The 13,232-nt window shown below is 57.0% G+C and overlaps 1 protein-coding gene across 1 annotated transcript in view; it reads right to left on the bottom strand.

Moving 5' to 3' along the window:
- PEX14 (peroxisomal biogenesis factor 14) overlaps nt 2,843-13,232 on the bottom strand; it is a 134,204-nt gene continuing 123,814 nt past the window's right edge. The window contains exons 6-9 of the mRNA XM_003127561.3: nt 10,239-10,341; nt 8,960-9,057; nt 5,783-5,874; nt 2,843-3,973 (exon numbers count right to left, since the gene is read on the bottom strand). Coding sequence (XP_003127609.1) covers nt 3,526-3,973; nt 5,783-5,874; nt 8,960-9,057; nt 10,239-10,341 — 741 coding nt within the window. The 3' untranslated portion in view covers nt 2,843-3,525. The remainder of the gene's footprint in view (nt 3,974-5,782; nt 5,875-8,959; nt 9,058-10,238; nt 10,342-13,232) is intronic.

The raw sequence follows: 13,232 nt of genomic DNA, 5'->3' as shown, positions 1-13,232 counted from the left end.
CCGGCCAGGCCGCCGAGGGCCCGGCACTCGAGTTTCGCGGGTGCACTGAGAAGTGGGGCCTCGTCACTGAGGCCGGTCCTCCCAGGACTTGTCAGACAAGAAAAGGCTCCAGGCGTTCTCCCTGTGAAACGATGATAAAACCGCATCTCTTCTGGAACAACATGAGCTTTAAAGCGCCTGATGAAAGTAAACTCTTAAGGTCTGCTCACCACTCGGGGGGACGCACGCCCGAGCCGCTGGAGATTTAAAGCTCCCCCTGCTCCGAGCGGCCCGCGGTCACGTGGCCGTCACGTGGCCACACCGCACCAGGAGCTGCCTGGTTGCAGGGCGGGAAAGAGCTGTGAGGGCGAAGCAGCAGCGGGGGCCACAGGGGGTCAGGGCAGGGGCTCGGCCAGGGCTGGGTCTGGCCCCAGGGCGTGCGCCCCTTGAGGCCGGAGCCGCCCCGCTGCCTGCCGGGCTCACTGCGCCCTCTTGCCTTTGTCTGGAGACTCGGATCCTCCTCGCCGCTGCCTTGGCACAAGCAACTTTAAGCAAACAGACTAAGAAAAACTAAGGATGAAGTAAACTCCTGAGGATCGGTGGACAGGCAGGTCTGCTGCCTGCCCTTCCTCCTCCTGGGGCTCCGGGGCAGAACCTGGGTCCAGGGCTGGCTGCCGGGGGGTGGGGGTGCAGGAAGGGAGCCTTCTAGAGAACCCCTCCTCCAACCGGGTGTGAGCCCCCACGGAGGCCCAATTCCCTCTCGGGGAGACAAGCAAGCCACGCAACACGGGGAGGGCCTTCCCGCTTTCATTAAAGGGGAGGGAGAGTCTATGAACCGCACCTGTGAACCGAGTCCGGCGGGGGAAGGGGCGTCTGTGCCTCCTGCGGCCTCAGGCAGCAATGGCATTTTTCAATATGAAAACAAGAGAACGCTTATAGACTCAGGCTCCCTTCCCCGCCAGGGAGTCCCGGGACACGGGAGGAGGGCACCGGGCAGACGGGACAGCTGCCTCGCCAGCTCCCCTCTGGGGGCGTCGCAAAGAGCAGGGGGCTGGGGCTGCCCAGGGCACAGCCAAGAGCCAAGAGCCAAGAGTCACCGGGCCAGCTGGGGAGACCTCAGGGGCCAGAGGGCTGTCCTGTAGCCTCCCAGCACTGGGGCGAGTTCTTTCTTAAAAGACACTTTACAAAAATACTTTGTAATTGAGTTTAATAATCTTCTCCTTTCCAGAAAGGGCCTGACAGGCGCTGCCTGCTGCTCACTTCTGCCCCATTCCAAATATTTTTACCTTATTTGGATGAAATGCATTATTTTTCTAATGAAAGGCTTTTTTTTTTCAAAGGGCTGTTTTCCCTCCGTCCAGCAGCTGCCTTTATTAGGCAGCACTCACGCTGTTTTGGGGAGGGGTTTTTTTTTTCCCTGAAATCCCGCCAGACTCTCTGTCCTCAAAAGCTGAGATCGGTGCTCAGGACCCGCGGGGCAAAAGGCCTCGGGGCCCGGGGATCCGTCTCTTTCTCTCACAGGGAGTTCAGAACCTAAGAAACTACTGACCCCCCCACGTTGGGGCAAAGGCGCCCCGTGCAGCCCCAGTGCCCCCTCCCCAGCAGTCCTGGCTGCATCTCTGTCCCAGGCTATTGGCCCTCTGGCCTCCTGTCTGCTCCTATGGCAAGAGGGACCTCTGCAAAGTTAGAGACCATGAGAAATGGTCACCAAGCAAACGGGAGAGTGTGACAGCCCACCCAGGACCCAGGGTTTCCGCTCCCCGAGGCCAAGGGTGCTTCCGACCGAGCTGTCAGCCCTCTGCTCATCCACCCCAGGTCTGCCTGACTGGCTGCCAGACACGGGCCCCTCGTCCAGACTAGGCTGGTCGCCCCTGGGGTCTGAGAATCCTGGCTGCTTCTTCAGGAAGGCAAGGAAACGAAGGTGACTCAACGTGGGCTCTGCTTGTCCCTACGGAGCATGTGGCGGGAAAGCAGAGAGCCGGGACATCACCTGAGCATCAAAGACAAAACCTGAGAAGCCAGGCTGAAGAGCTGGACACCCAGAGGGTCAGGGAGGGGCCGGATGCCATGACCTGACACCTACCAAGGGCCCCTGGCCTGAGAGTCAGGAGGGAGTTTGCTGCAGGAACCTGAGAAAGGGCCTGGACAGGAGGCGACCTGTTTTCTGAGACAAAACCGCCCCGGCGCCCAGTCTCACCCTCAGCCGTTGGTGGCTTCCACCCTCCCAGGCCAGGCAGGCGGGAGGCCTGCCTCGTGGGCAGGAGGCCGTGGGCCTCCCTGGAGGGTACATACCGCGCTGCAGCTCCACCTCGGCGGCGGCCGCTGTCCCTGCACTTTGTTTCCAAAGCCTGTGTCTACACAAGGCACCGGACGTGACCAGGCCCCTGACCCCACACACGGCCCCGGCCACAGCCCTTGGGGCTCAAGGGAGCAGAATGCTCCATTGCACGCTGTTTTTCCGGGTTTAGCTAAATGCTGTGTGAAGGTTAAAGGGAGACAGGGAGGGTGAGAGAGGAGCAGAGAGAAGACGGGGGAGGAAGAGGGAACGAGACACACGCTCCTGGGAGCACATGCATCCATTTAAGGAAGGAGAGCTCATCACACTCCACACCAGGTCTGTATACAGCAACGTGAGGTCCCTTTGCCCGGATCAGATCGTCGCCCTTCCGCAGATGCTCGGGACCAAGGACAAAACCCTCCAGCTGTGGGTGAGCAGGGACTCCTGCCTTGGGGGAGGGGCCAGACAAGGGAGACAGGGGCTGCCCCCCATCAGGCCCTCAGCAGGACTGCCGGGCCCCACCCCTGCATCCCGCCCCGGGTGGCCCCAGAGCGCCGAGAGCAGACAGGGAGCCACAGGCAGGAATTAAATAGTGGCAACTCGTATTTATTACAATTATATACAGTCGTATCTTATATTCTGAAACCTACACCTGATCACACAAAAGAACACGTGTTTGGGGGGCGGGGGGGGGGGCAGACAGGAAGGCCCTGACGCCTGGCTCCCACACCGGGGTGGAAGCACATCTCGCCCCGGTGGAAGCTGAGCAAGCCAGCGGTCAGAGGTGCGGTGTGCTGTCACGTGCGGGCGGACGACCGAGCACTGCGGGGCCGGGGCTGCACAGGCGCACAAGGGCGGCATGGTCCGCGCTGGGCCGGGGGCCTTGGGTGGCCCTCGGCCAGCAGTTTTGGAAACAGCGTGGCGCCCTTGGCCACTGGTGAGAAGCAGTGAAGGAGCCCGGGGCAGAGGGATGGACGCGGACGCAGGTACCGGCTCCTCCTCCACGGAGGGTCAGGAGTCAGGTAATAAAACTACCTCTTGTCATGCACGGTGTTGGGCTGGCAGACGCTCAGCAGAGCCCCTGGGGACAGGACACCTGCCCAGGAGGGGCTGGGGGGGCCTACGCCCAGAGAGTTGCCCAGAGAGTTCAGAGCTGAGAAGGTGAGGGCCCAGGCCACGGTGGGTTAGGCTGTCAGAAAGGCCAGGCCCCGCCCCAGGCCCCGCCCAGCTCAAGGCCCCATCCCACACCCGGCCGGCGCCCTGGACACCTAGTCCCGCTCGCTCTCGTTGCTGGCGCCCTCAGGCCGCCGCAGCTTCTCCACCTGCTCGTTGATCTGCCCGTCCCCGCCCCTGCGGTCCTCCCTCTGCACCCCCAGGCAGTCCTCCTCGTCCACGCGGCTCACGTCCTCGTCCTCCTCATCCTCCTCTTCCTCCCTCTTCTCCTCCTCGCCCTGCACCTCCATCCTCACCTGGCCCTTGACATCCACCACCCCCTCGCCCTCCTCCTGGGGGCCCAGCAAGTGGTAGGTGGCCGTGGAGCCCTCGGGGCTGTGGCCCTCCTTCACGGGAGAGGACGACGTGGACTCATTGCTGACAGGCGAGATGTCACTGCTGCTGTGATGGTTCACGGCCGCGGGGCTGGAGGGGGATGGCGACTTGACCGGGATCTGCCAGGAGGGGATCTTCGGGGCCGACGGGGAGGGTGGGAACTGCCTCCTGGCAGAGGAGGGAGAAGACAACAGGGTTCACCCTTTGCAGAGCCGCGTCCCCCCTCACCCCCCTACCCCAAGTGCACACCTCCCAAAGGTGACCAGCAACCCCAGGGCCACAGAGTGTGGGACAGGAAGGAGCTCTGCCGCCCACTCCCCACAACCCGCCCCCTAAAAAACAAGGCTTCTTGGCCCGTTGGAGGTTGGAGCAGCTGAGACAGAAGGCAGAGGCCCCTGGGCTGCCCACAGAGCACCCTGTCCCACTCAGGTTGTTCCCTCCTGGGGCCTCCCTGCCCGGGGCCAGGCCTGCTCTTCCTGGCAGCTGCTGGACAGTCAGCCCTGGGGTCCTGCCACACCCTGGGCCTGTTCCCTCCCGTCCTTACACCATCCCAGCCACCAGCCCTGGGAGAGGCAGGGGGCAAAGGCAGGGAGCCAGACGCCCAGGAACCCAAGACATCTGGGCCTGGGCTCTCACTTGCCTGTTGTCTGGGCACCAGCCTCAGGGTCAGAGACATCAGAACCAGGGGGATAATACCAATGACCTGGCATTTTTCTAGAAAACCTCTGAGCTCAACACTTGTCAGGAAGAGTCAGTTAGCTCTCCCACTCCTGCATGCCTGCCCTGAGCCCTGGGTCAGCAGCCAGCCCAGACCTGAGAGTCAGGTCCATTTGGCAATGGCATGGGAATCAAGCTGTAGGACAGGAGGGACCAGCCTGCCTGAGCCAAGAGGACAAAGGCCCGCTGCCTCCTGGGCTGCCCACCACCCACCCCACCAGCTCTGGTCCTGGAAGAGCCCGTCTACTCCAGACACCCCCGCCCCCGCCCCCACCCCCACGGAGCACACACAGCCAGGGCCTCGGGGGTGTTCAACCTATGTCATGGGCGCTAATGAGAAACTCAATTTGCAGTTTCCTTGGTTCCAAAGTAACCCAACAACCTGCTCTCTGTCCCTCTGGCCTCAAAGGCTTGTCTCCTGGTTTGGGGCAGAGAGGATGTCCCTTAGGGACAACTCTTCGATGCGCCAAGCTCAGCCATGCCTCTGTTAGGCCACACTCTTCTCCCCAGAGAGCCTGGAAGTAGGTGGCTTGGAGAACTGGGTCCTCTGGGTGGGGCCACAGGACCCCACCAGGTCCCCATCCTTGTCCTGGAGTGAAGCGCTACAGCCTCACACAGCCCCCACTCAACCAGGGCCTCTGCAGGCAGGGCAGCCAACTGTCCTGGGGGCCCAGGACAAGGGGAATTTCAGTTTTAAAATCAGACAGGCCTGGGAAAGCCCAGAACAATTGATCACCCTCCATTCAGGGCTGCAAAAGGTGCTTGTCCCTGCAGAGGGACAGCAGAGCAAGACCACGGGAGCCAGGGGTGGGCAGGCAGGCCTTGCTTCTGCCTCGACTCGTAGGGCCCTTCATACGAAGCAGGTACAAAGACCCCTGGCCTGGCCCTCTGGGGGGCACTGTCTGTGAACAAGATGTCACTGGGAGGTCCATCCAGGGTTCAGGACAGAGGAGGATACGGCCCCGTCACGAGGGGCCCTGTCTCCTTGGCTCAAGGTCCTGCTTCTGGCTCCAGCTGTCCTTGAACAGGTCTTGACGGGGCCGAGGAACTGTTTATATTTCAAAACTCTTGTGAGCACTTAGACTGTCACCTCTAGGGCAGGGAGGGAGGGGCCACAGAGGGAAGGCTGAGGCGCATCGGATGCCCACACTCAGTGCCCGACTCGCGGGGCTGGACACTCAGGCCCCCAAGGGAGATGTGCCCCAAACCCAAAGCTCCAACACCTCCCCCGCCCAGGCCAAGAGCAGTTTCAGTTCCTACCGATTTAAAAGAAGCCCTTTCAAGGAGTTAATTTCCGACTTGAGCTCATTGACGTTCTGGGACTCCAGCATCCAGTTGGTGGACGTGGTGGCCTGCAGGTCACATAACACAGGAACGAGGGTCAGAGTGGCACCTCCTGCCCACCCCCGAAGCTCAGACTGCTGGGGAAGCAGGAGCACCCCAGGGCCAGCCTGGCCCCCCCTTCAGGAAGGTTCTGCTGCAGCTCAGCCAAGGGTCTGCCTGCCTGGGTCTCTGTTTAAATGACGATTCCCTTAAAACAAACACTGGCACAACTCTATTTGGATAGCTGATGATATTAAGGAATCATGACATGTATTTAGGTGTAATAATGATATCCTGGTTATGTAAAATTCAACAACAACAAAAGAGCTCTTATCTTTTAGAGATACAAACTGAAGCGTCTGCAGTATGAAATGATAAGCTGTCTGGAATATGCTTCAACTCCACCCCGGGGGTAGGGGTGCGGGCCCAGAGGAGGCAGTGGCTGCACGGTGTGACCAGAGCTCGTGGGCGCATTCTGCAGCCCCCATTTCCACGTGTGCCTGGGCTGTTCCATTAAAACAAAACTAAAAAAAACAAATTCCACCTCTACACCCCCCGCCCTCCCTGCAGAGCTGCCGCACACACAGGGGCGAACCCAGGCAAGAGAGGCAGCCACCTCCATCCACAGGAGCCACCTTGGAGGGTTGAGGGAGACACCTGGGCACCTGTCTGGCCCATCTCCCAGCTCTAACCTCAAGCAGGCCTGGAATCACCCAGCGTGCCCCTTCCCCACAGCCGTGCGCAAGGATGGGCCTGAAGGCTCTGCAGAGAGAAAGAAGACCCCTGGAGCTTCAAGCCCTTCCCGGAGGAGGGCGCACAGGCAAAGGGCCTGGATAACCTCAGACACACCCATCCTTCTTGCCTGCCTTCCCCTTTGACTGTGACACACTGCTCCATGTCAGCTTCAGAGAACCGCCCTTTTCTCTGGCAAATCTTGTTGGGCTGGATGGAGGAGGGAGAGCCACAACAGTGGTCCCCCAAATGGGAGCTGCCAGTGGCCAAGCTGCCTGTGAAGTGTTTATGGGCCACTTCCCGGTGTGACGGCCGCAGGCACATGGGCCTGCATCATCCAGGCCAGAGGCCACATCCACAAAGCCCACGCCCTGATGCCACCACCCCCACCAGAAAACCCAGGCCATGAGTTCAGGAGAATGAGGGGAGCCCAGGCTGGCAGGATGGAGGGCACTGCACAGTCCTGTCAGCCTTGGACGTGGGGGGCGGGGGGCGCTGCTGCAGGTCCCCGCCCAGCAAGCAGCCTGGCTGGGCACATCTTTGCAAGGAGAAGCTCCTCTGAGGGGGCTGCAGGTCTCAGAAAGGAAACCCGGGCAGACTGGGAGCGAGCGCAAGACCCCCACCGCCCTCCCACACGTCCCCTCGGGCCCCTGCTGCAGACCACCAGACAGCAAGGATCCAGGAGCCACAGTGCCGGCCTCTCCAAGACCTTGGAAGCTACAGCAGCCCATTAACAAGGGAGTAATTTCCACTCACCGGCCTACAAAGGACTCAAATTTCCAAACGCATATGGTGCCAGATGCCAGGATTTAGAAATAAAATCTGACATCTGGGGCTTTTTAGCCAGTCTCTTTAAAAAACAGTTGTAGAAAACTCCCAGCCTTCAGTTTTATGTAGGTTTTTTAATTACTTAACGCTCTTCTTTTTAATTTTTTACAGTGCTGCAGTAGGAGTTTGGAAGCCAGATATAAAAACTTACATTACAGCTGAGAAAACACAGTTCTGAGTCTTGGTTTATGGGGTAACTGAAGTCTTCACACACATCTGGGTTTGGATACCAAACCAGAGAGCACAGCTTCAGGACAGGAGAGTGGAAGGGGCTGGGGCAGGGCGGGGAGGGGGGGGGCAATCAGAAAAACAAGCCCGAGAAACGCCCAGAGGTGGCTCTCAACAACACCTCTGGCCTGGGCTCCCCTCCTGTCATAAAACGCAACAGGTGGTCTTAAAGCTTAAGGTCTGAAAAAGTCTTCCAATTTCCGGAATGGCTTCTGGCCATCATCAGGCCGTGGCTCCAAAAGATAACGGAAGGGAGCAGGGAACCCACCCTTCTTGGCTGCTCTATGGGCTGCCTGCCTGGGAGGAGCGTTCTCCATGGCTTGGTGGTGGCCACTGGCAACCACAGGCATCTGTGGAGAAGTGTGGGTGCAGCAGAATTCTCGGGGACCCTCCTCACAGGACACTAGGGTGCCTTCCTCGGGGAGAGCCACTCGGAGTGTGATTCTTTACAGCATGGGTTGCGTGGAAGCAGCCAGAAAGCAACATGGGAGCCAGGGATGGAGAGGGGAGGACAGTGGGTACTCCGGAGCCACTGCACCGCCTCGCCTGGGCCCAGTCTCTTTCAAGAACAAGCCTGTCACACACGCACAGAACCCAGTCCAGAAGCCCGCAATGCTGGGAGCTGACTGGAGCCAGGTACTGTTTTCAGTGCGTACAGACAATGAGGGAAGTGCCATTTGCTGCAGCTCCATTTCACAGATGAGGAAACTAGGGTTCAGAGAGGTTAAGCAACTTGCCTGTGGCTAGCACACGGCAGAACTCTAACTCAGGTGGTCTGATGCTAGCATCTGACGTTGCCAAGATGGCGCCAAATGCAGGAATCGAGGCCCAGGAACCTCCCTGGTCAATCCCGGGTAGGTCTATACTACTTTAGGGGTTACCAGACCCCCAAACCTGGGTTAGAGAACCTGCCCAAGGCAGCCGTTGAGCCCAGGACCTGGGCGTACTTCTCCCACCCAGTTCCCCAGAATCACTCTTGGCAACGCTGGGATCTCTGACTTAACCTGCGGGTGGGGACCAGCCCACATCTACACCAGCTGCCACCAGAACTGGGGCCTGTGCTGGCTCTGGAGGGTAACAGACAGAGAGTGGCTTTTCCTCCTCCTGATGGGAGGTGACACGGAGAGAGAAAGGCCAGCCTTTGTCACCGAACACCACATCACCCGCATGGTGACTGCCTCCTTTCTCTACAAGGGCAGAGTAACTGGCGTCAGAAGAGACAAAATAAGACCCCATGGGACCAAGTGAACTGGGCCCAAGGGACAAGAGTGAAGAGCCGTTAGGGCAGACCCAGGCCAGGGGGGACCGGGGGTCCAGGACAAGTACCTTGGCTGTGGCCAGTTCGTGGGCGAGCTCCTGGACTTTCTGCTGCTGCTGAACTAGCAGCTCCTGGACCGAGGCTAACGTCATCTGTAACTGAGTCACTGGGAGAAAAGAGCAGTCGCATCTCTGTTAAAGGGCACACACGGCTTCTTCCTTCTGTCCACATACCCATAAGCTGCTGCGTCTAATTTATCTGCAGACATTCCCCCAGCCCCGCCATCCCTATAATTCATCTGCACTCTGGGTAATCTACCTGCTCTGTCTCTGACCCCTAGTGTTTCTACTTTATCTTGCCATTGTGTAGTTGTCCGTGGTCAACAGTATATCCGTCCAAAACCTCTCCCCTCTAATTATACGCTTATGATCTGCGTGGCTCTCCCAGCTTCGGACTGTCTGCAGCCCTCACCTCTCGGGCCTCGCATGTCCTGGTGGAATTCATGGGACGTCTCCAGTCCTGGGAAAGACATCGCAGGCCCACAGAGTCCAGGAGTGGTTAAAAAACAGCAAATCCTGTCTCCTGCCTACCTTCCTGCCCTCCCCACCCAACCCCGAAGGCTGCCAGAGCTCCCCGGTGTCCTGCGACAAGTCCAGGCTGTGGGGCCCACTGCCAGCCTCTGAGGAGAAAGGCCAGCAGGGCAGGTACTCGGTTGGGTTTCCAAGGGCTTCACCAACATGGCCCAGGGACAGACTCCGGCCTGGGACAGGTGGCTCTCCGTGTGCCTGAGGTTTTAGATTCAGAGCCTCCATCCAGGAAACAAGTTTATAAAGAAGAGAACCAGCTCTGGCGCGACAGGTCCCAGCTAATCTGGGCCATCATTGGGGCACTGGGTAATGAACGCCAGCCCCGTGGAGTCGATGACAGAGGAGGTGGCCAGGGTCCCCGGAGCTGCAGTAATTACAGCCTCTCTTGACCCTGTGTTGGATTCTGAGAGGGAAGGGGGAAAATTGCTGAAAACCCCCCTGAAAACCTCATAGAAGCAGAAATTAAAAATGAACTTTACAGCCCTTAGAAAGGCTGTCATTTTATTCCCCTTATTAATATTCTGAGGTTGGGAGCCTTTCCGTAAAAACATAATTAATTGAGGCCGCGCCGACAGTAAACAAGCAATTTCAAATTAAACCGAAATGACGGCGGCTTCATTTGCAAATGTGAACAGATTCTCAGAGCAGATAAATGAAGTCACCACATAAAGTGGAGACGGAGGGGAGAGGGGAGGGGGCAGAGAAGGGGCTGCGCGGGGAAGGCTCTGAGGGGTGACTTGATGGAGTCATTAATCTTTACCTGTCTGGGCCACGCTGCCACTCAGCTCCGAGAGGCTCGCCTCCATCCTCTCCAGTTGCTTCCTGTCCTCCCGGCCGCCCATGATGAGGGGGAGCAGGTATTTCTGCAGGAAGCAGGGTGGGCGTGAGGAAACGGGCACGTACTTGGGGTTACTCTGCAACAATCTCTCCAATCTGTGACCACCTTTCTCCGACATCCCTTGGTCCTGGAAACCCTAGGCCAGGACCGCATGTGAACAAGACACCCCAGAGGTATGAGGCTGCAATGAGAGCCACGTCCAAGTCCCGTCTGCATTAGGACCAGAATCAGGGAACAGGGACACAACCAATTTGACCTGTTGTGAGGCAGAACTTTTTGGTTTTATTTAGCTTTTTAAATGGTGCTGTATGTAATATTTCTGTGACCAAAAATATTCAAAATTCTTCTTTAAAAGTTGTATGATGAGGAGTTCCCATCGTGGCTCAGTGGTTAATGCATCTGACTAGGAGCCATGAGGTTTGCGGGTTTGATCCCTGCCTCGCTCAGTGGGTTAAGGATCCGGCGTTGCTGTGAACTGCGGTGTAGGCTGGCGGCTACAGCTCTGATTAGACTCCTAACCTGGGAACCTCCATATGCCGTGGGAGCAGCCCTAGAAAAGGCAAAAAACAAAAAAACAAAGTTGTGTGATGAAAACGTAGAGAGTTTGCCACTAGTGGCTTCCAGGGAGGAGTGGGTGGGAGGAAAGTTCACTGAACACTTTCCTGAACCCTTAACACTTTGAACCACGGGAATGAATTCTCCACTGTGAGAATTCAGAAACAAAATTAAACAAGGGTAAAACCAAACCAAAAATTACTCAAGAAACAAGATGAAAATCCACAGCAGCTTTGTGGGACTTCTGGTCTTTTCGAGGAGGGCTACACAGGTATCCCAAGGCTAACCAAGGAGGGTTTCTAAAAGCCTTGAATCCTTGCAACAAGTTTCCTTAGATAAGAGTTCAGTACAGCCAGATCCTCCCAGAACTGAGACACGGGTCAGAAGGGGGACAAAGGGGCAGAACCGGGAGAAACTGACTGTGGGGATAAAGGGAACCTGATGTGCGGCAGGGCCACCAAACACGGGGCCCAGAATGTGGGGAACCCAGACAAGGGGAGGGTGCGGGTCTCAGAACATCCTAGAGGAAGGCCGATAGGGCACGGCTGGTGACTGGCTGCCTGCCTGGAGGTGTGACGGGGTGGAGGGAGTGGCAGGGTGCCCGCTGGGGGAGGCGGGTGAAAGAACACGTGGTCTGAGCTCCGAAGGCTCAGGACTTGGCGTCCTCCCATCTTAGGAGCGTGCGACCAGTCGCCAGCTTTCCTGGGGTGGTGACAGGCTGGCACAGCGCAGGCCTAGCAGGGGTGGAAACTGGCAGGTGTGAGCAATGGAGACTCAGTTTTCACTCCACTCGGGTCCCCGGCAGGGAAAGGCGGCAACTTCTCCATTGAGGCTCCGGTCCTGGGGAAGGGAAGGGAGGCCCCTCCCGGGGCCTGTGGGAGAGTTCACTGCAGAGCAGCTTCGAAGTGAGGATCCCTGCTCAGCTCTCGGACAGGAGCATTTTCTTTTTTTGCAAAGTGTTTTCAACCACCGTGTGAGGTACTACCCACAACTGAGCCGAAATGCATCACATGCAGCCTTCCATTATAGGTCAAAAGTTTTCTGAGCATAAAAGTCATGAAATTCTTTTATGCGTCATGAACTAAAAATTTCATTTCTAAGATCAAAAACACCAAGGAAAGGAACACATACACCACCCTAGCCTGAATCTTCACACACTTATAAAAACAAGACGACAGCTCACCTCTCCTTTTTGGTGTTCTGTTTTTGTTTTTTTGTGGGTGTGCTTTTCAGGGCCACACCTGCGGCATATGGAGGTTCCCAGGCGAGGGGCTGAATCGGAGCTGTAGCTGCTGGCCTACACCACAGCCACAGGAACACGGGATCCAAGCCACATCTGCGACCTACACCACAGTTCACAGCGATGCTGGATCCTTAACCCACTGAGCAAGGCCAGGGATGGAACCCGCGCCCTCATGGATACTAGTCAGTTTGGTAACCCACTGAGCCACAATGGGAACTCCCTCCTTTTTGTTTTTTAATTTAACATACATTTTTAAAATTCTCTTGTCACCGCTGTGACTGATCTCTCAATGTCTCTTCTTTTTTAAAGCACAGAATAAAGATCAGAGCTTCATGGAAATAACTGATGCTATCTGAGCCTTGCTCCAAGGGGAGCTGCGCTTTCTGTTCATGGGATCTCAAGGCTGTCTGAGAGCAGCCATGTGACTACCAGGTACTGCTCAGTAGAGCTGGGACATTAATTTGAGAGTCCTGTCTTAGCATTTTCTTCTTGGTGACTGTGCACTCAGGGACTGGAAACAGGCTGTTAGCACACAAGGTAAGAGGAGGTGTCGCGTCAGAGGGAGAAGTCCCAGGACCCAGAACATCTTGCTTCTGATTTCTGACATGGAAATTTCCAACTTCAAAAATAGATGTTACACCGAAAAGATTGTATTCTGCTACAACTCTGTCATTAGCTTTTGCACTTAAGTCAAAAATGAAGAATCCCAGAGTGCAATGTTGAAACATGTTTCATCCGTGAAAAGTCACAATGTGAGTGAGTCTGGAAATTCATATAGATTCCTCTTTTTTTTTTTAAGGGCCGCACTCGTGGCAGTTCCCAGGCTAGGGGTCGAATTGGAGCTGCAGCTGCCAGCCTATGCCACAGCCACAGCAACACAGGATCCAAGCCACATCTACGACCTGCACCACAGCTCATGGCAACACTGGATCCTTAACCCACTGAGCAAGGCCGGGGATCGAACCCACATCCTCATGGATACTAGTTGGGTTTGTCACCACTGAGCCAACAATGGGAACTCCCAGATTCTTTTTTAAGAATCTCCAAACCAGGGATGGAGTTGCAGGTAGCATCAAAGGAAGGGGGCTTCTCTCTCCAGGACTGGTGGAGAGCAAGTT

This window comes from Sus scrofa, chromosome 6 (genome assembly GCF_000003025.6).
Source record: "Sus scrofa isolate TJ Tabasco breed Duroc chromosome 6, Sscrofa11.1, whole genome shotgun sequence".
Taxonomy (NCBI): Eukaryota; Metazoa; Chordata; class Mammalia; order Artiodactyla; family Suidae; genus Sus; species Sus scrofa.
This window is presented reverse-complemented; position numbering and strand designations above follow the sequence as displayed.